This window comes from Molothrus aeneus, chromosome 2 (genome assembly GCF_037042795.1).
Source record: "Molothrus aeneus isolate 106 chromosome 2, BPBGC_Maene_1.0, whole genome shotgun sequence".
In the NCBI taxonomy this organism is placed as follows: domain Eukaryota; kingdom Metazoa; phylum Chordata; class Aves; order Passeriformes; family Icteridae; genus Molothrus; species Molothrus aeneus.
In genome coordinates, this window is record NC_089647.1 from 91,503,215 (window position 1) to 91,523,964 (window position 20,750).

Below are 20,750 nucleotides of genomic sequence, written 5' to 3' on the forward strand. Positions count from 1 at the left end.
GTTTGGGGTCATATTTTACTTCTCAAAAAAAAAGAAGTAAAAGAATCTAAACAATGTATCACGAAGAACTGAAGAGTTATAGTGTGAGTGATGAGACTATGAAGGTTTCTACTAGAATATTCCAAGCAATGACTTGCCACACATCCTTAATGTGTTTCAGTTCTTGGCTTGTCACTGTGATTTGTTTCTAGCAGTAATGCTAGCAATGAGCTGATGTTTACATCTGTAATGTTCCCATAATGAAAGGCCATGTGTACGTGCCTATAGAAAGCATACAAACAAAATTGTGGCTATGGAGACAATGAAGCCAACTGGAGCTGTCAGAAAACCATGTGCTGCACAGCAGGAATGAATTTGTCCATGGCCAGCAGTGCACCAAGCCCACCCGGCTGCTGCTGCTGCAGCATTTCCAATCACCCCGAACAGGTTATGCAAGGGTAATAACTATTTCCTATGTATGTATTTTGGGCTGGACACAGCATGAATTTACTGAAGAGATGGAACTCAGACACCTGGTAACATCAGAGTCTGTGTTAGGGGTGACAAGCCTGCGGAGCAGTGTGGTCACCAATTGTTGTGGTGTTGTGAGGGTCCCCAGGACGAGGTGAGAGATAAGAATCTGACTCCCAAGTTCTCAGAAGGCTGATTTATTATTATATTATATTATATTATATTATATTATATTATATTATATTATATTATATTATATTATATTATATTATATATTAGAAGAAAATTATATACTAAAACTATACTCAAGAAAAAGGAGACATCAGAAGGCTAGACAAGAATGAATAATAAAAACCCATGCCAGACTCAGAGAGTCCGACACAGCTGGCTGTGATTGGTTATTGAATTAAAACAATTCACATTGAACCAATCAAAGATGCACCTGTTGGTAAACAATCTCCAGACCACATTGTGAAGCAATCAGATAATTATTTACATTTCTTTTCTGAGGCTTCTCAGGAGAAAAATCCTGGCAAAGGGATTTTTCAGAAAATATCATGGTGACAGAGCAGGTCCCAGGCAGCAGCACGGACCAGCTGTGACTGTGCTGTCCCTGGTCCCCAGGCTGCCCCACAGCCAGAGCCCAGGCCCTCTGCAGGGACTGAGGACAGCCAGCTGCACGGCAGGACATGCTCACGTGGGTGCAGCATCCTCACACATTTTTCCAGACCCACCCTGCTTCATCATCACTTCGTGTGGAAAAGCCACAAATGAGCCTTGATCCCCAAGGCAGCACATCACAGAAGTGCAGCCACCCCAGGGCCCGCTCTTCTCTGGGGGCAGTAAGTGAACCTGACCTGCCCATAATTAATTCACCGTGTACAATTACTTCTAGGGAGTTTGGGGGCAAAAGCCTTAGATACCTGTGAGATCTTCAAATTTAGTCAGGAAATTTCTAATAAAAATTCCTAACAAGGTGAAAATCCTCATCTTAAACCATTTGTGTAGTTATCCCGCTTTGAATGTAAAACATAAGGTAGTGATGTAATTGGGCAAAATCAAATGGGTAAATAACAAAAAATAATTGAGTTTCAACAATCTAATGGTTGTTTCTGCATGTATGTTCCCTCAGTTGGTACTTCAGAATTTTTGTTCTTGGCTGTGTTCCTTTTCAGCACTTGTGAGGATGTCTGTACTTACAGCTAATGTGAGATTGTTGCAAAATATGGAATATGTAAATATTTCTGAAGAAAGTGTGTTCTCTGATGTTTGATATTTGTATACTTTCAAGCCTAAACGACAACAAGAAAAGGAGATTTAATCTGTGAAACATAGAGCAACTAAAAAGCTGTAAGTGATGTCCAGGTGTTAGAAAGACAAATTAGTTGTTGGAAGAATTGCTTTGTAAAGGCTTAGGGCTCGATATGTTTCAATGACCTCAGACCAGGGGGACGTTAACAAAACTTGAGACAAAGGATATACCACTGATGGTGGACACAAAGAATGCAGAATTTAGATGTCACAAGGACATCTAGCAGAACTTTCAAGATCAAGAAGTAAATAACAAAGCCAATTCAGCAACTGTGCTGAAATCAGGTCTGACTGGGTTAAAAAGTAATTCTGACAGGACGAGATTGTGACCCGACTCGCGGGCACTGACTCAAAAGAAGATAAAGAATGGGAACGTGGACTAATAACGATGAGAAGCAATGGAATCATTAATAGAAGATAGAATACTAATTAGGAAGAGAACTACATAACTTGTAGCCAATAAATACTAATTCTTTTGTTTACTAAAATGTATAATGAGTAAAAAGTTTTGATAGTTGGGATGCTGGCTTTGTGAATCTGCCACCCAGCACCCCTTTCAGCCGAGAACTGTAAATAAATCAAATACCTCGACTCTGTGCGTATTGTGCTCTAGCACACCAAGGAAAGAACCTATTTTGGCAAGAGAATTACTCTGCATCCGTGTTTACATTGTGCAGCCCCACGTTTGAAGCCCTCTGTCAGCACTCCATCAAGGACTTTTTCGCTCCTGCCCGCCAAGGCCTGAGGAGGCCTCCACCTCCTGCACTCGGCAGAAGAGCCGTGTTGCAGTGAATGTGTGCATTGATGGAACATGATTTCAGAGCCCCTGGGGCTGGCTGAGAGCCGTTCCCGGGCACGGAGGTGCCGGTACCGGGCCAAGTCCCGCCGGCCGCTCCCGCCCCGGGCCTGCCCGCGGGGGCGGTGCCAGCCCCGGAACCGCCGCGCGGGGCATTGTGGGTGGGTGCGCGGCCGCGGCTGCGGCTTTCGGCGGGTCCCGTGAAAATGGCGCCGTAGGCGGGAGCGGGAGGTGCCGCCTGCTCCCTGCGCCGCCGACCGGGCGGCGCGTCCTCGCCCCCTCCTTCCCTCCGCCGTGCTCCGGCTCTGCCGCCCGCTCCCGGCCCCCGCGCCACCTCCTGCCTCCCGCGCGGCGATGGCGACTCCGGACCAAAAATCGCCCAACGTTCTGCTGCAGAGCCTGTGCTGCCGCATCCTGGGCAAGAGCGAAGGTAACGGCGTCCCCCCTCCATTCCCCCGCCGGCAGCGCTCGGAGCCCGCGGGGGCTGCTCCGGCAGGGCTGGAGAGGTGCCGGGCCCCTCGTCAGGGAGCGTCGGGGGCCTCCCGGCCCGGGGGCGGCAGCCCGGGCAGTGCTGAGGGGCCGGCCGGGCACGGCAGCGGCCCTGCGAGCCGGAGCCCTGCGGCGGGAGGCGGCCGGACACGGCTCCGTGCCCTCCTCCTCCGGCTCCCCCGGGGCGTTTGGCCGGCCCCTGAAGGCGCTCTCCTCTTCGGGGAGCGGGGCACCGGTGCCGGGGTGTTTGGGCGAAACGGGGCTCCGTGTACGGGCTGAGGAACCTCCGCCTCCCGCCGGTGCCCGCTCGAGTGGAGCCATTGACGTGCGCCAGGTCCGCTACAGGTCTCGGTGTGTTGGTGCTGCTGTGAGCCTCCAGCAGGGGAATGAATCTCTTGTCTGTTTGCGTAAGTTTCTCCCTTGCAGTCAAGGCGAAGACTGTTTTTAGTAGGTAGTCGGAGGGGTGGAAAGGAAGGCATGCATCTGCTGAGTCTCCTTTTTAAGTTGCTCTGTTTATCAGCATGGCTCACTAGAGAAACTCATGCAGAAGCTCTTAATCCATCTTTTTTCTTGAATGAGAGATTACTTTCTCCCTTACTTGTAATGGCTGTTAAGTCCCTTATTCTTTTCTCTCTCCATGCCCCTTTCTTCTGACAAATCCCTTTAGATATTTCCAGGATAGTACCTAACTTTTGAGCACTACTTGTAAAAAATTTTTAGAACATGGCCTACATGTGGATTATTGCTATCTTAGAAATCTAGAAAGTGTGTAACAAGGTGCAGATATATATGTTGTCTGTTTCTCAGACTTTGTTTCCATCTGTTGCAGACAGCATGTCATGGTCTCACACCCCATCTTTGTCTCTCAGCTGGAGAGCTATGGGTTTAATGGATGAACTGTTTGGTGAATGAGAAACTGAAACTGGCAGCATGGCCACATCCAAAGTTGTAGTCACTGTCTCAATGCCAAAATGAAGATCAGTAGGAAGTGGTGTCCCTCAGAAGTCTGTATTGGGATTGACAATGATCAATATCTTTATTAATAACATAGACAGTGGGCTTGAGAGTGCCTTTGGAAGGTTTGCAGATGACAGCAAGCTGAGCAGTTCAGGTGATGTGCTGAGGGAAGGGAGTGCCATGCAGAGAGACCTTGACAGGCTTGAGAAACACACCTGTGTGAACCTCAAGGTTCTGCCCCTGGGTCAGGGCAATCCCCAATATCTGTAGAGAGTGGGGGATGAGTGGATTGAGTGCAGTCCTGCAGGGAAGGACATGGGGAGTGGATGAAAAATTGGACATAAGGCAGTAATGTGCATCCTGGAAGGTCAGCATATTCTGAGCTCCTTAAAAAGAAGCAAGGACAGCAGGTAGAGAGCAGTGATTCTTCCCTCACTGCTCTGCTTTTGTGAGACCCCATCTGCAGTACTGTATCCAGCTCTGGGGTCCCCAGTTCTGAAAGGATGTGGATGTATTAGAGCAGGTCCAGAGGAGGGCCATGGAAATGGTGAGAGGAATGGAGCACCTCTCCTCCAAAGCCGGTCTGAGAGAGTTGGGGTTGTTGAGCCTGGGGATGGCTCCGCTCAGAGATCTCACTGTGGCCTTCCAGTCCTTAGAGAGGGCTTATAAGAAAGACGTGTTTTACCAAGGCCTAAAGTGACAGAACAAGGGGTAATGGCTTTAAACAATTACAGAGTATGTTTAGATTGGACACAGAGAAGGAAGTTTTTACAGTTGGCGTTGTGAAGCACTGGAACAGGTTGCTCAGAGGAGTTGTGAATCCCATCCCTGGAAGTGTTCAAGACCAGATTTGAATGGGGTTTTGAACAACCTGATCAAGTGAAACATGTCCCTGCCCATGTCAGAAGTGGACTAGATGGTCTTTGAAGGTCCCATCCAGCCCAAACCATTTTGTGATTCTGTGATTCATCTGAGAACCTTGGTAAAGTCGGTAGGAAATTGGAATCTTTGTCTTCACTGAACTGTTGAGTAGGGACTCCTTCACAGAAAACACTCCATGTAACTCTTAAGATATTAAGGGTGTTTTTCAATCCAAATAATTCTATGATCAACAGCTGTTGATTGCTGTGTTTTGTTTCTCAAAATCTTTTCTTTCTCCATTGCATTTTTAAGTCTTCTGCAAGGCAGTATTTTTTTCCAGAATCTATAGTATTTCTGTATCAGAAATTCCTGTTATAAGATTTTATCAGGATATAGCAAATTTCTCCTCTTCTCCTATGTCCACCAAATCAGCAGTAGCTTCTAGACTGTTTAATTCTTCTTGTGTTCTTCTATTACCACGTGTTTCTTGTAGCAGGTGTTTTAACTATTTCAAAGGGTACTTCACGTCAGACTACAATTCTAAGGTGCTCTTCTAGCTCTAGTTTTAAAGCTCTTTCTTGCCTTTAGCATTCTTTGGAAACTTTTTTTTCTGATACAATTGGTGTGTGTTCTTGTTTAAGAGTATTTCAAACATTTGCTACCAGAAATCTCAAATTATTGTATTAGTTACTAGTTCTATTTCCAAAAACAAATTTTAAGAAAATGGGGAAATAAATTACATTGCTATAGTGGATGCATTTTCAAGGACATTATTTCTATAATGTCTAGTCCTGTTTTTTTCATGACTCTTTTTTATATTTGGAATCTAATCTAAACTCAATCTAAGCTTGTTTCTTAGTGTTATCTAGGTCTGTGATACTTTGAAAAGTTAAACAGAGCATGAGAACAGAAATGGAACCTTCTGAGTATCAGCTGAAGTATGAGTATTGAGGTGAGATGGCTCACTTGTAGCAACTTATTATCTAGCTGTTTTTTGAAGTCATAGTGTCGATACCTCTCTGTATCTCCTGACTGGAATAATAATTTTATTTACAAGCAGTATGTGCAAAAACATGGAAGAGATCTGGGTATTTTTATGTTTTTAAAATGTTGAACCTGTTTATGTGTGTTGGGATTCTGATAATGTAACTATAATCCTTTCTGTGTTTAACTAATGAAGGTGGAAATTTTGGCCAAAATCACAGTAAGTTTCTGTGTGCAACCTGTAGTCTGCTCGTCTGCGCACTTGAGGATTATCTGAGGACTTCTTTGAAGTGACAGCTAAAAAAAACCTGGGTTGTCTGCCACATTTATCACCCATGTTTTTATGCATATGACAGATGGGAAGCCTGTTCTTACCCTGCTCTTTATTCCTTTGTTAGGAGGGATGCTAGCACTGAAACTTCAGCCTTCTGAGACAGGATTTCCCTTGGAGCAGTCAACTGAAATACATGTGTTAGCTCAGCTATAGACTTCAAATGCAGAGACTGATAAATCAAAAATTCTGTCGAAGTCTCAGTCATGAAACCTGTGTAGTGGTTTTTTCCCCCACCCCCTTGATATCTATGTCCAAGGAATACATAAAAGGCAATGAAAGATTTTTGTTAGCATTAGCATCCTCTGTGTTGAGGAAGATGCATGTATCTGAAGGCGGTAAGGAACCCACTGGACAAGCTGTTTAGCATCTTGTTGTTTTTCAGTGTAATTCCTGTTCCTTTCAGCACAGGATAAGTTTGAAGTCATGTATTAGTGTGTGGTTAGTGGTTCATGTGCAGCTTCTCTGCCCCTTGTGTATGGTAAAGTTAGGCTGCTTTGTATATGCACATTCTCTTTTTTGAAGCAAACTTTGCAAGTGTTATTAGTTTAGTCTTTGGAAAGTAATTTATGATGTTAAAGTACTCCTACGGAGTTTAGGGACAAAAAACCTTAGACACTTAAGAGATCTTTAAATTTAGTAGAGAAATCTCTACTAGCAATTCAAAACAGGAAGCTGAAAACATCCATCTTAAACCACTTGTGTAGTTAACCTGCTGTGAATGTGAAATAAAGGTGCTGATGAAATTAAGTGAAATTTAATTGGTAAATAATGAAGGGATTGATGTTCGATGATTTAATGGTTGTTCCTGCCTGTGCATTCCCTGAGTTTCTACTTGAGAATTTTTGTTCTCCCTTTGTTCCTTGCCAGCACTTATGTGTTGCTTTGTTTGTGAGGAAGCTGCAGCTGGAGGAGGAGATGAAGGGTTCTGTTTTTATAACGTTTATGTGGTAATTGTTCACTTTAGGCTAAGGTGGGCTTACTCTCCTTCCAAGTCTACATTGTGCAGTCCCTGGCCTGAAGTCTTGCATAAACTCTCATCAAGGAATTTTTTGCTTCTGCCTGTGATGGCCTTAGAAGACTTCCACCTTCTCTGCTAGTTAAAGATTTATGTTGAAGTGAATTTGTGGTTTGATGGACTATGACTTCAGGCTCTCAGTGGTGGAGCCATCTTCTCTCTCTTCTCCCTTTTGGGATCATCCCCTAAGTGGAGGTCTTGCTTTGTTTCCAGAATCACTCAGCTGCATAGGCCTAGTTACTGGGATTTGTTTTGCAAAAGAGTTCTGCCTCTGAGAAATTCATTACAAGGTCTGCTGAGTTATGTGGAAGAGCTGTTTAGGTGTTTGTTTGTTTTGGTTTTTTAAAAATTATCTGCCTGAACTTTTCTTTTCCTAAAACTAGTGTTTGAAAGCTTTCTGTTGCTGTGCTCTAGCCAGTCCTCAAGGAGAGGCATCAAGTTTTGTGTGGTGCTGTGGTTCTGCAGTCAGCCACTGGGATTAGTTTGGAGTCTCTGCCCCTGCAGGTGGAGCTGCTGCTGACCTCTCTCTTCCACATGTTCTCATAATGTCTAAGAATTACTGCATGGCTTTATATTATCTTCTGTGTTTTTCCAGGCTATCCACTCATTTTTATACTTACACCTGATCTTGCAGGGGGCTTGCTCACCTGTGCAGTAGTTTCTATAATTTTCTTTTCCTCCCCTGTGTATGCTCCAGCAGTTATACAGGGTCACATGCCCCTGTTTGGACAGTGATTTTAGTCCTTCTGACAAAGAACTTCTTGCTCTTAGCTGTCTTTCACAAACCTCCTGGTAATCTTAAAACTCTAAGAACTCTTAGTGCCTCCAATGGAAACAAATGGTATTGCTGTAAATATTCAAGCTAAATCTATTTGAGTTTGAAAGCTAAGCAGATATTTGTGTGCCAAAGTACTATTGGAGGTGTGCATGCTCTAGAAAGTTAAGTAGTATTTCAGTCATTGGGGAGCAGTTTGCTACCTGAAGTCCATACTGTGGCCTCAATTTAATCTCTAGAGTGTCAGGGGCAGTTTGTTATTGCTATTTGATTTTGGTGTTTTAAACTCTGAATTATTGGAGTAGATGTTAAAATTTCATGTCTGGGGAAAAGCATAGTCTTCATTCAAAAGGTCATATGGAGGGAGTTTTACCTATGCTGATAACAGAGCAGATGGGAGTTTGCAAAAGAGGCAAAAATTCCCAGTGAAGGAAAGTTCTGAAAAGATTATGACAGAGTTGTTGATAGTCCAGTGGGACAGTAGTCAAATCTGTTTACTAGCAATGCAACAAGAGCCAGCCATATTAACAGAATTTAAAAATACTTATGTTTCCTGTGCTGTGCATCAAAGTTTGTGGACAACTTCTAAGTAAGGAAAGATAAGGGAGTGTGTGTGGCTTGGGCTTTATTTTGTGCTTTGTTGATTTATTTTCCTTTGTGGGAAAGGAGTCTGGAGAGTAGCAAAACAATTCATTAACAATAAATTTAAAATGCTTCAACTAAAAATTTTCATCAACAGAAGAGAAGTTTAAGATAGTTGACTAAATCAGAAGACTGATGTAAAATTAATTTTTTTCAGTAATACTTTATAGAGTCATAGAAAGGCTTCATTTGGAAGGTACCCTAAAGGTCATCTAGTTCCAACCCTGCTGCCATGGGATGGGACACCTGCCACTATACCAGGTTGCTCAGAACCCATCCAACATGGCCTTGAACACTTTCAGGACAGGACATCCACAACTTCTCTTGGCAGTCTGCTGTAGTGTCTCACCATCCTCACTGTAAAAAAATTTCTACCTAGCATGGTGTCTAAATGTCTCCTTTTTTATTTTAAAATTGTTTCTTCTCCTTGTCCTATTACTATCTGTCTATGCAAGAAGTTGCTCTCCCTCTTTTTTATAATCCCCTTTAAGTACTGGAAGGCCACAATAAGGTCTCTGCACAGAGCTTTCTCTTCTCCTGGCTGAACAACCCCAGCTCTCTCAGCCTGGCTCCACAGGAGAGGTGCTCCAGCCCTTTGACCATCTTTGTGACCTCCAGCGGACCTGCTCCTAACAGGTCCAAGTCTTTTTGTGCTGGGCACCCCCAAGCTGGATGCAGCACTGCAGGTGGGATCTCATGAGGCCACAGTAAAAGAGAGAATCACCTCCCTTGACCTCCTGGCCACCTTTCTTCTGATGCAAGCCAAGATGGGTATCAGGCCTTCTGGGCTGCAAGCGCACATTGCTGCCTCATGTCCAGCTTTGCATCCATGAGAACTCCCAAGTCCTTCCACAGGGCTGCTCTCAATGGCTTCTGCCTGTCTGCAGTTGTGTCTGGGATTGCCTCAACCCAGTGCAGCACCTTGCATGTTATAACCAGGCTGGGCCTAGAACTGCACATTTCAAACCCCGTGTTTTCTACTGGAACAGGCAGTTTTGCTCACAATGCTCATAGATTCTCCTCAAGAACAAAACAGTAGTGCTAATGGCTTTTGAGATGAGTCTTCTAGTTTATCATTATATGCAGTGTTACTGCAATTGCCCTTTTCCCCAGGTAATATTTCATAGTAGTGTAGAACATCTGATATGAGTAAAACAGAGGAGATACAGCAGCGTTGCTGTCTTGGCAAACATCCTATGTACTCATGGTATGTCTGAGAAGGTGAAAAGTTTTACAGCTTTTCTTCCTGGCTCAATTTTGCAACAAACACTGTTAGAGGAAAGAAATTTGTTGTTTGGGTTTTTTTTTCTTTAATATGTGTTTTTTGGCAGCATCTGTATCTGAAGTAGTTTGCAGCAATAATTTTTCCCTGGTTGGCACCATTCCTACAGCACTGAATGCAGTTTAGAGTGTAATTGTTTCATAATAATTTTGTATTTGTGTTTAAGGAAAATGGTTGTCTGGGATCATGGACAGCTGTCTGGAGAGTTTGCTAATCTTTGAACTCATTCAAGGAGGAAAGAAACTGGTTTAGCTAAACTTTGTTTAGCATGATCCTATAGTTTAGAAGTTGTTTATAGATATATTTAAATAACCAAATGTCTTCTTTTCAGGAAACAATTTCTCACAATGATTTGGAAAAACAGTTTCAATTACTACTTAGGTTTTTCAGGATTTCTCCCTGCCTGCTTTTGGAAACTTAACTGACCAATAACCAACCTTATGTAAAGAAATATGTAAGACTATAAAGTGAATTTCAATTCACTTCCCTGAAATTATAGGTAATGCTAGAAGCTTCTTTATAGCAAAACCTTGCTGAATTTCAGCAGGTCCTCTGAAATGCTGCCTTCTTGCAAGTAATAATTGGCTAATTATCTCTTTGTCTTGTGAACTTTTCCTTGAAATTTTATCGTTAGTCCAATTTCTCCTTGCTTTCTTTACAACCAGACTCTTTCTATGCATTGCTTCTGTGTATCTTTTTTCATGTGCTATGCTTGTATTTTCTTCAGCTTTAAAGTGCTGTTACCTGGCTTTTGAAGTAATTCAATTCTAATTCTGCATTGTAGGAAAGTTTGAATGGCTGTGTGGAATATAGATCTTTGAAGGATTGATGGGTTGCTTTGTTCAAAGGAGACAGTTTTAAAATTTTCATATTTTTTCTTGTGATTCACAAGTGACAGTTCTCTGTTCAGCTGTGTGGCTGCTTATCAGTCATTAATTGTGTGTGTATTCCTTAAGGGATCTAGTCTGAGGAGAAGTGGCTGTCTCTGTCTGCTCTGATCAGACCTCTGAAAATCAATGATCAATGTTGTTTTACCCCTTTAGCCTTCAGACAGCTGCATCAGATATATTGAGCTTGCTGTTATGTAACAGAGTCATGCTGTAATCATTTTCTGACGAAGGATGTTCAAATAGATAGATGGCTGTATATTTAAAGTATGTCTGCTGTCATAATGAGGATTCTTTGAGGAGGGAAGCAATTAGATGTGCCTGGTAGTTATAAGCTGTGTGAAATTTTATTGTACTGACACATCTGCATTTAGTTATGTTTAATCACTTTAGGTACTGAAGTTATTTTATGAATTTATGAGAAATAATCTGCTGAAGAAACACCCACAGCAGGGAATTTTGTTTGTAAAAAGGAAGCTGGACTTAATATGAATAAAACATGAAAATCTGAATTAAATAAAATAGAAAACCAGTCTTGCTACAGAGCTGTTGAATTGCTGGTGCAAATCAGCAATGTATAAAGAACAGACAATTTTCCATGTTTTCAGTAGTGCAACAGGTTAAAAAGCAGGATTTGTTGGATGGAATTGTAGTCTTTCAACTAGAGATCTTTCTCAGATGCCTTGTTAGGGCAGTATGGAAAAGGCTATACTAAGTTTCAGTGCTTTAACTAGTCTTGCTATGGTTGCTGTTGAAATAGAAGGTTGTTACAGAAGGTAACAGATTTTCCTTAAAACTTCCCCATTACAGGAAAAACTTACCCTTTTCCTATCTGCTGCCAAGTACATAGTTGAGGAATTAATGGAACATATGCTGTTTGGGATAACTTAGTGCCAGTATTTGACTTTAATTCGCCATGCAGAATACTTTTTGAAATCTTGGGTTCTGTTATGACATGCATTAAACTTAAGAATTACACAGAAATGCTTCCTCATACTTAACTCTTCACACCTAGTTCATTGGTAACTGGACTATTAAATTTTTCTATTTGTCTTTTCAAAACCTTATTGCAGTTGAAAGGTTGCTTAGGCTAACAGTAGAGGAGGCATTTGTCATGGACATTTGTGACCTTACAGTAATAGTGGCATTTTCTTCTCTGACAATAGAACAATACTCTTGTTCCTTCTGTAGGCCAGTATTGTCAAATACTGTTAAATGTTAATGATTTTGTCTGAGCAGACTTTTCCTGATTGTGTGAGGTATTTCTTTGTGTGAATTGGTTAATGCTTGCTGTTCTATAGTTACATTCTGATGGAGTTGGACCAGTGGATGACATTTACAGTACATGACAGTATAAAATGGACATTCAGGAAGAATGTAGAGCATTCAAACACAATCTAGTACATTGTGATTTTCAAATCTCAAACCTCTTTCCCTAAGTTTTTGAAGATTTTAATGCAATTAATCAATATTTGACTCCTAGTATCTCCAAGGCGACTTTTTTTCTAATTGCAGACATTAGTTAATTAGTTAAGAGATGATAAATGCTTAAAATATTCTAATCTTCTAGTGGTACTTTACCTTACTGCATTTTTCTGTTCCTTTTCTACATATTTGTCCTGACCAGCATCCTTGGCTGAACCTTTGCTGCATTACTTGGCAGTTTTCCCTGAGAGCTGATTGCTGAACTGACTATATAAAACACAGGAGGATGTGATGCATTTGCCCACTTGATTGTTATGTACAGAACAGACAACATCCAGCATTGCTTAGATGGGTTTCTTTCCCAAAGTAAAAAGATTCAAGTGTGGCAAGCACACTTGGACATATTCTTGTGTTATTACCTTTTTTCTTGTGTTATTACAGTTGTTTCTAGATAAGGATTAAAAATCTGTCTGACCTTTTATGAGGGCACTTGACGTGTCTGTAGGCTTCTTGTTTGATTTTCAGGTTGATAAATGGGAATATGACTATGCTGTAGAAGCATTAATACTGACCTGGCCCTGTCTTGGTGTTACCAGACTGTTAGTTTTCCCAGAAAGCAAGATACTTGCACTAAAACAGTGCTGTTTAACAACAAGATTAAAACCAGAATTACTGCATTGGGAAGAAGCAGTGGAAGGAGGTCACTGATTTGTGACCTCTGTGTTAGTATACACATTATTCATGAGGGTGTGATGCTGATATCTCTGAGCTGGCTTTGAACCAAATGGTGAAGCCATTCAAACTGTTTTAAACAAAACCAAACCTAGATGCAAACTGGTAAAAGCACTGTTGTGGATATCTGAGTGAAGATCCACGGGTAGGTGATGAACATGAGTGTATTGCTGTGGTGTGTGAGCTGAACTGTGTGTCTGTGCCAGGTCCCACAGCATTTCTGTCCATGGGGAGGGGCAGAGCCAGTTAAATGTGCACATGCTCTCTAGTAACTGGGTAGACCTCCTAAGTGTCTCTTTCAGCTCAGAATAGGAAGGGCTTACTTACAAAGTTTGGTGCAGTTATTTGTGGAGTGTGTACAGGTGAGTGGGTTTGAAATATCACATTAATACTATGATAAACTGGACTTTACTGCCCTCTGGTTAGAAGTGGGCCTGAGAATTGCAGCACAACGTTATCAGATCTAAGCCGGGTATGTTTTTGCTGCTTTCAGACGTAGCAATTCAATCTCATGTCTCACTTTTTTTAAAATTAGTTTTAATAGAACTGTAGCATTCTACTTAACTGACAGAATTTTCTTTTTCTTTCAGCTGATGCAGCCCAACAGTTTCAGTATGCCGTGAGAGTTATTGGAAGCAATTTTGCTCCCACTGTTGAGCGTGATGAATTTCTTGTAGCGGAGAAAATCAAGAAAGAACGTAAGTGCATCTTGTTCCTTTCTTAGAAACACAAAGTTCTTTTTGAAGTTAATCAGGTTATTTCTGTTGAAAGGGGACAACTCTGCCTCACAGATAGTTATCTAATCTATTATTAATGCTTTCTTCCTGAAAATCTCATGATGTAAATGCCATTAATTTCCTAGTAAATATTCCTGAGTGGCTATTTGTATTCACAGCTCAGATTTTTCTGAATACTCAACTTAAACTTTCCTTGCTGCTTTGTATCTTAGCCACTGTGAAGACAAAGAGCAATTAATACTGCACTCCATTCACCTCAATAGTACTTGGAAATTATGAATTCATAGTTCTTCTTAGAAGAGTAAAAGACTGATATTTTTGAGATGTGCACTTCAGGAATATTGCATGTTGGCACAATTAACTTCATGAGCACCTGTGTGAAACTTGCTGAATGAGCATCCTGGGATGGAATGGCTTGTGACTTACCTGACTTGCCTTCAGTTTCTCTACAAGTTTTCTGCCACCACCTTCTTAAATCAAAATCAGACCATGACTTTGTAAGGGATGTTGCATTTCCATTCCATTGTGCTCTCTGCTGCTCTGAGTCATGTGTTGCACTGTGTGTATCCAAAGGGGGTGTGATGAATTCTTCTTGAAAAGCCCAATACTGCTTTCAGCAGATTCTGCTGCGCAGTAGCATGTCCAGAAACAATTACTTGAATTGTACTAATGAAATTAAAACTTGATATTTGAGCTTTGAATATTCAGAGATTGAATTAGGGTAACTGACGTCAGTGGTTATAACTGGTTTAAGGTCCATGTGTATTTTTTGCTAATGCAGAGCTTCCGTGACTTGCTGACAGACAAATAAGCCTTTTAGAATTCCTCTAGCTACAACTCCAAAACACTGAAATCTGCAATATATACTTTCTGCCATACTTTGGCTACTTTGTAGACAGCACAGCATGTATTCCTTGGGCCTGTTGCCAATTTTCTGAAGAGGGCTGTCTCTCTCATCCTCCTCCCCAACTTCAGCTGGATACATGTCCATCCAATTTTACATTTATTTTGGAGATACTATACAAGTAATGCCTTTCTTGGCAAAGTGTACTTACCAGTGACATTTGATGCTAATTAACATTTCTAACACTTAATACCTATTTTTCTTATCGCTGAAGTTTCTTCAGATGTCTTTGTCCCGGTTTTCTTTTAACATGACTCTTGCTGATGCAACATAGCTTTTTAAGAATTCTTAGTTGGAAGATGTGTCTCCTCTGAGAAGGTACATCTGTAACTGGCATTGATTTGAGACTATTATTTTTGTAATACATGAGAGTTGTGTGACCCTCGAATTCTGCCTGACTTGCAGTAAATGGCATTACTACTTTTTTCCTTGATTTTATTGCCTAAAATAGAAACAATTACACTCTAGTTTTGGAGCAATCACATGTAGTTTTTATAACATTCTTTAATGATTATCTACTTTTAATTGTGTCTTCAGTCCCTTAGGTCCCTAAATCTACTGAATGGCAGACTAGACTTTAGCAGGACAAAAAATGTATATTTTGATTGAGTTAAGAAAAGCAGGTACTTGTATTGAATCACTTGCATTGCAAGAATTCTTAGGGCTGGAATGCAGATAAGATGAAAACAGTGTTTAAGTAAATACAATGAAACAGTCCAGCATCATGAAGCTTTCTTGTTTGCATTTTATAATTTACCTCAAGTATATGTTAAGACATGACTGTTACACTTCTTTCAAATTTTTAATCTACTTTTTCTTTTTTAATAGTTGTGCGACAAAGAAGGGAAGCAGATGCTGCTTTGTTTTCAGAACTCTACAGAAAGCTCGGTTCACAGGTAGTTTAATAAATGTGTAAAGAGTAAAGAAACTGAAAGCACTCATAAGCATCCTTCTCATGTTAGAGTTGTTTTGGAGAGTGCTCAGGTCATGAACAGTATTTTTTCTGGGAGGATGGTTAAATATTTGAACAGCTTGCCTTGGAAAGTTGTGGAGTCTTCATCCTTAGAGACAAATCAAAACCTGACTGGACATAGTCATGGGCAACCTGCTGTAGATGACCCAGCTTTGAACAGGGGGTTTGGACCAGACAACTTCTAGAGATGCCTCTCAACCCTAGCTCTGTTTTTAGTATTTGATTCAAGTTATTATGAAGAGGTACTTCATATGAAGAAAGGGACTCTATAAAAATAAAGGGATCATTTTATATGTAAAACTGATGAATTTTCTCATAATTTATTTTAAAGAAATGCCTTGCAGTGTATTGATTTTACTAATCTAATATTCTCACACATCTGAATATTTAAGTGTTCCAGGTCTTTTAATGTTGAAGGTTAAGTGTTTGCTGACTTGGATGGCTCTAACACCAGTGTTAATCAAAGAACACTGCGTGCCAATATTCTGACTAAAGATGTTAGTGTGTGGAAAACCTTTAACATGATAATGCTAAGAATAAGATTACAAAAAAGGTATTCTGTGGGGAGTATGACTAGACAGAACTTGGTTTTCTTCCTCCCCTCTTCCATACTTGACTCACCCTTTACTTTGTTAGTGTTTGGACTCGTTACTGAGTAAGTTGTCCTGGTTTCAGTATCCTGTGGGTTTGTGTATGAATTGCACTGCTTTGTACAGCAGAGCACTGATCTGCAGACAGCTCTTAATACAGACTTTGTGTAACGTGTCTGTAGCTTATGTACTGTATTGCCATTTGGCAAGCAAAGTGATGCAGAGCATGATGACTAATCTTTGGAACAAAATGCCTTGCCTGTGTTATATGTTTGCTTATTCTTCTGAATGTAATGCAAGCTATCTCCTGGTATTTTACTCCCTCCTCAAACATTTAAGATTCTTCTAACCTTTTTTTTTTTCCTCTGCTAGCATCTTGTGTATGTGAAATAGTATAATGGCTTCTTTAAAATTCACACAACCAATTATTATTCAGTCTGCTGTTAGGTTTATTACTAATGGTGTACAATCATTTCCTTTTCCTATAAGCATAGGGAAGGGCTTAAAAGGATATATGTTTTCTGAATCAATGAGGCTCTTCTTCCAACATTTATCTTGAAAGCAATTGGGAGGGAAAAAAAGTGCAGGTGAATCTGTTTTAACTTTGTTTCATCTATTACTCCAAACAGGAAAGGAGGTCAGTGCTTATTTTTATGGCAGCCTGCCAGTTGAGCAAACCACTTTTCTTGAAGCACTTGGATTTATTCTATCCTGGCCAGTAGAAGAAGCAGTTGCTGCTCCTTTTTCACCACTTGTTTATCGGTTGCTGTATTAGTTACTTGCAGCAGATGCAGTACCTCTACTTGTTGCTTGTTCTTGAGATTAAAGCAGAAGATAATACAAGTGTGCTCTACATAATAATATAGAATGTCTCCTTTTATATAAAAATATAGAGCTTTAGTAAATTGTGTTGCTTCGTAAGGGATGGAATCTGTGTTGAATCTTGATATGACTCAAGTTTGCTTTATATTCAGCATTGCTCAGTATTGTAGATCATAGGCTGATCAATATTGTGAGGGAATTTGTATAATTTTCTTTGACTCAGCCTAATGTCCATTATAAGGTTCTATGTCCCTGGTAAATTCAGGTGCAAGTGTTAGTGTCATAGGACTATGGAGTAGCATATCTAGGAACATGCATATTTAAAATAAATCATTTTAGTGCTTGCTTTCATTTTAAAGTACTCTGTAGCTTGGGCTTTAGCTGAAGTTGGACAGCTTTCTGCTGAGATCTAAAACTGCAGACAGTCTTATTCTAAAAGTCTGTGTGTGTCTGTTTGCTAAAGACTATATTGTGTATTCCTCAAGTTTCATATTAACAATATCTCTGTCTTAAGTTATTAAAAAATTGGTACCTATCTTAAATGGCATTTAAAGTAACAGAAATCAAAACCCTCACTTTTGAGGCCACCCTGTAAAGGAGAGTGGAGGGGAGAAAGGAGAAAAGATAGTTCCTTGCTTAGAACTTCACTAAGAGTTTTCCTTTTTCACATTTAGGTTAAATTAATGGCTGCATCTGAGATGTTTTAAGTGGTGAGAGTGTGTGGGAATGCTGGTAACAGTTCAACTCTGTATAAGCATCATTCTTAGTAGCTATGAATTTTAAATTCAGCCTGCTTGCTGATCTCAGAGCAGGTGAGAATTCATGATTTGAACACAGTGGAAAAAATTCATAAAATTAGCAATACAGAGGCTGCACTGCACATTGCCAATTTATTAAAAATATGGCTCTGAGTTAGTCTTATTTATCTGGAAAGTTTATTTACATGCATAGTTGGATAATTAAGAAGAGTTTTGTTCTTATCAAGAGTTGAACTTTATGTTTGTCTTCATTTTTCTTTGAAGGGCATTTTGAAAAACAAATGGTCAATACTCTACCTCCTGCTTAGCCTTAGTGAAGATCCACGTAAACAGTCTAACAAGGTAGGTGAGGATACTTTTGTTGCTTCTGAGAAAGAGGAAATGTATGTCACTTGTTTTAGATGTCTTCAAGAATCATTATCCAGACTTGAGCAATACTTCAAGGTTGTTTTCATGATACCTGTATGTGAGGCTGAAAGGAAGAAAACACTTGTTAAGTATCTGTAATATTTGGTGTAGTTTTCTGACACTACATAAATATAAAAATATGAGCTGTCCAACATGTGCAACTGAAGCTGTCCAAAGGAGCATCCAGTGCATTAGATGGGTGGTGTTTATGTTTACTTTCTGCTTGGTGGTGTGATGTCTGCTCATGTGATAATGAGTTTTAAATGGAGTAGGGAAAGCAAAATGCAGTTGCAGTGCTGCTGGCACCAAAGTGCTTTTTGCAGCTATTGCTAATGATGATTTGCAGGCAAAAAGAAGTTGTGTTGCTAAAATACTGTTGCTCACTGTAAGGCACTTTTTTGTCATGATAATTGCATCAGCAAATTTTTCTTTGCGCAAACATGGTCTTCAAATATTTCTTGTGTTGTTGATATTACACTTCTATTAACTGAAGATGTAACTTAAAGCAATTCCCACATCTTTTTTTTTTTTATTATTCCTCCCTTTTCAAATCCTTTTTTTTTTCAGGTGTCAAGTTATCCCACGCTTTTTGCTCAAGCATTGCCACGGGATGCTCACTCAACCCCTTATTACTATGCCAGGCCTCAGACCCTTCCACTGAATTACCAAGACCGCAGTGCTCAGTCTGCCCAGAGTTCCTGCAGCATGGGGAGCAGTGGGATCAGCAGCATCAGCCTCTATGCCCTAAATGGGCCAACTCCAACTCCACAGTCACTCATTCCAGGGTAAATTTCACCTTACAGATAGGTTTGGAGAAGACTTGCATTTTTTCTTTCCTTCATCCTCTGTTTTTGTATGCCATTGGAAATTCCACTTTGGGTGAAGAGAAACTAAGTTCTGAGCTGAGCAGTTCAGAATATCAGGTGCTGGCATATGACCATATGAAGCCATAAATGGCTGTCCAAATGTGTCCATTTTTAATCACTGTCTTCTTGTCTCCTAATTTTCTTTCCCGCCCCCAACAGTTGTGAAACAAACATGAAATCACAAGATGCATTTTCAGAAAGGATCAAAGCTTTTTTTTTTGAGTTGAAGACATATTTTTTTAGTAGAGTGTGTTTGACAGGAATTATTAAATTCATATTATGGAATTAGTGCTGTCAGAACTGAATTTTATTGTTATTAATAGGCTTTACAAATACAAGTACTGCAGGAGTGATAAGATGATGTAGTTCAACATTCTGGAAGTGGAGGCATGGTAAAAAGCAGTATTTCATCCCTGGACTTTAGATAGGAGACTTGGGGCTCTTGTGGGATCTTGGAAAGATCCCCTGAGAGGCTGCCCTGGAGGAAAGAGGGATTAAGGAGAGAACAGACTAGGATACTTCTGTTTGAAGGGAGCTACAATGATCATCGGGTTCAATGCTGGACTAGAATGAAGGTTGGTATTCAAGGATCACCTCCCTCAAGCTTAAGAAAGAAATGGGCAAGGAGGAATTAAAAGTAGCAGGAGCCCTACATGGAGAAACAAGTTGTTTCTGACAAAACTCAGATATAAAAAAGTGTACAAAATATGGAAGCAGGGCCAGGTGCAAAGGAGCACCAGGGGCAGAGTGGCTGCAATGAAATCCTAAACTGACCTAGAGGTTCATCTGTCAAGGTGCATGAAGGGAAACAGCAGCTGTTTCTGCAACTACATAAGCAGTTAAGGAAGGCTAGAGAAAACACAGGCCCCTATTCAAGGGGCATGGACTTAGGTGGCAGATATGGAAAAGGTGGAGGTACTTGGTGCTTGCTTTGTCTTTGTGCTGGTAAAGTCAGTGCAGGACACTGAGACCCTTGGGAAAGTCTTTGTTCTGAAAGCATGTCCAGACATGTGATGGACAAGAAGGGGGGGACTAGGAGTAGTCAGCACAGAATTCAGAAAGGCATGCTTGACCAGTCTTGCAGCTTTCTATGATGAGATGACTGACTTGATGAACAAGGGGAAAGCATGCCTTTGGTTGCTTATGGTTGCTTATTTCAACCTTGCTAAGACTTTTAATGCTGTCTACCTGTGACAGCCTTATTGACAGACTTAATAAAATATGGACTAGGTAAGGTGACAGTGAGGTGAACTGAACCTGCTAGACTCAAAAGGATTATCATCAGTGGCACAAAAGTCCAGTTGGAACCCCAGTCCCTAATGGTATAACCAGAAGCTGCATCCTTCATCCCACCTGATGGCACAGAGTGGGTCTTTGGCATCTTTGCAGATGATATAAAGCTGAGAGGAGTGGTTGTTAAAGGAGGTTGTTAACCTGCTTCTCAGAGGGATTCAGTGGGCTGCAGAAACAGGCTCACAGGAACCTGCTGAAGTTCAGAGTCCTGTACCTGGGAAGGAATAAGTCCATGCATCAGTACATACTGTATGCTGACTGACTGCAAAGCAGCTTTGCAGAAAATGTCCTGGGATTCCTGGTAGGCACCAAGTTGAACATGAGAGTGCAATGTGTGGTGAAGAAGACTAAGAGCCTCCTGGGTTGTATTGTGAGGGACATCACCAGAAGGGTGAGAGAAATAAAACTTCTCACTGCTCAGTACTGATGAGGACATCTGAAATGCTGGGTCCAGTTATA

At 40.8% G+C, this 20,750-nt stretch overlaps 1 protein-coding gene across 1 annotated transcript in view; it reads left to right on the forward strand.

Annotated features, from left to right (window-relative positions):
- The first annotated feature begins 2,747 nt into the window (after positions 1 to 2,747).
- TUBGCP3 (tubulin gamma complex component 3) overlaps positions 2,748 to 20,750 on the forward strand; it is a 48,957-nt gene continuing 30,954 nt past the window's right edge. Inside the window, exons 1-5 of the mRNA XM_066545308.1 lie at positions 2,748 to 2,987; positions 13,531 to 13,638; positions 15,410 to 15,477; positions 17,989 to 18,066; positions 18,700 to 18,917. Of these exons, the coding sequence (XP_066401405.1) occupies positions 2,912 to 2,987; positions 13,531 to 13,638; positions 15,410 to 15,477; positions 17,989 to 18,066; positions 18,700 to 18,917 (548 nt within the window). The 5' untranslated portion in view covers positions 2,748 to 2,911. The remainder of the gene's footprint in view (positions 2,988 to 13,530; positions 13,639 to 15,409; positions 15,478 to 17,988; positions 18,067 to 18,699; positions 18,918 to 20,750) is intronic.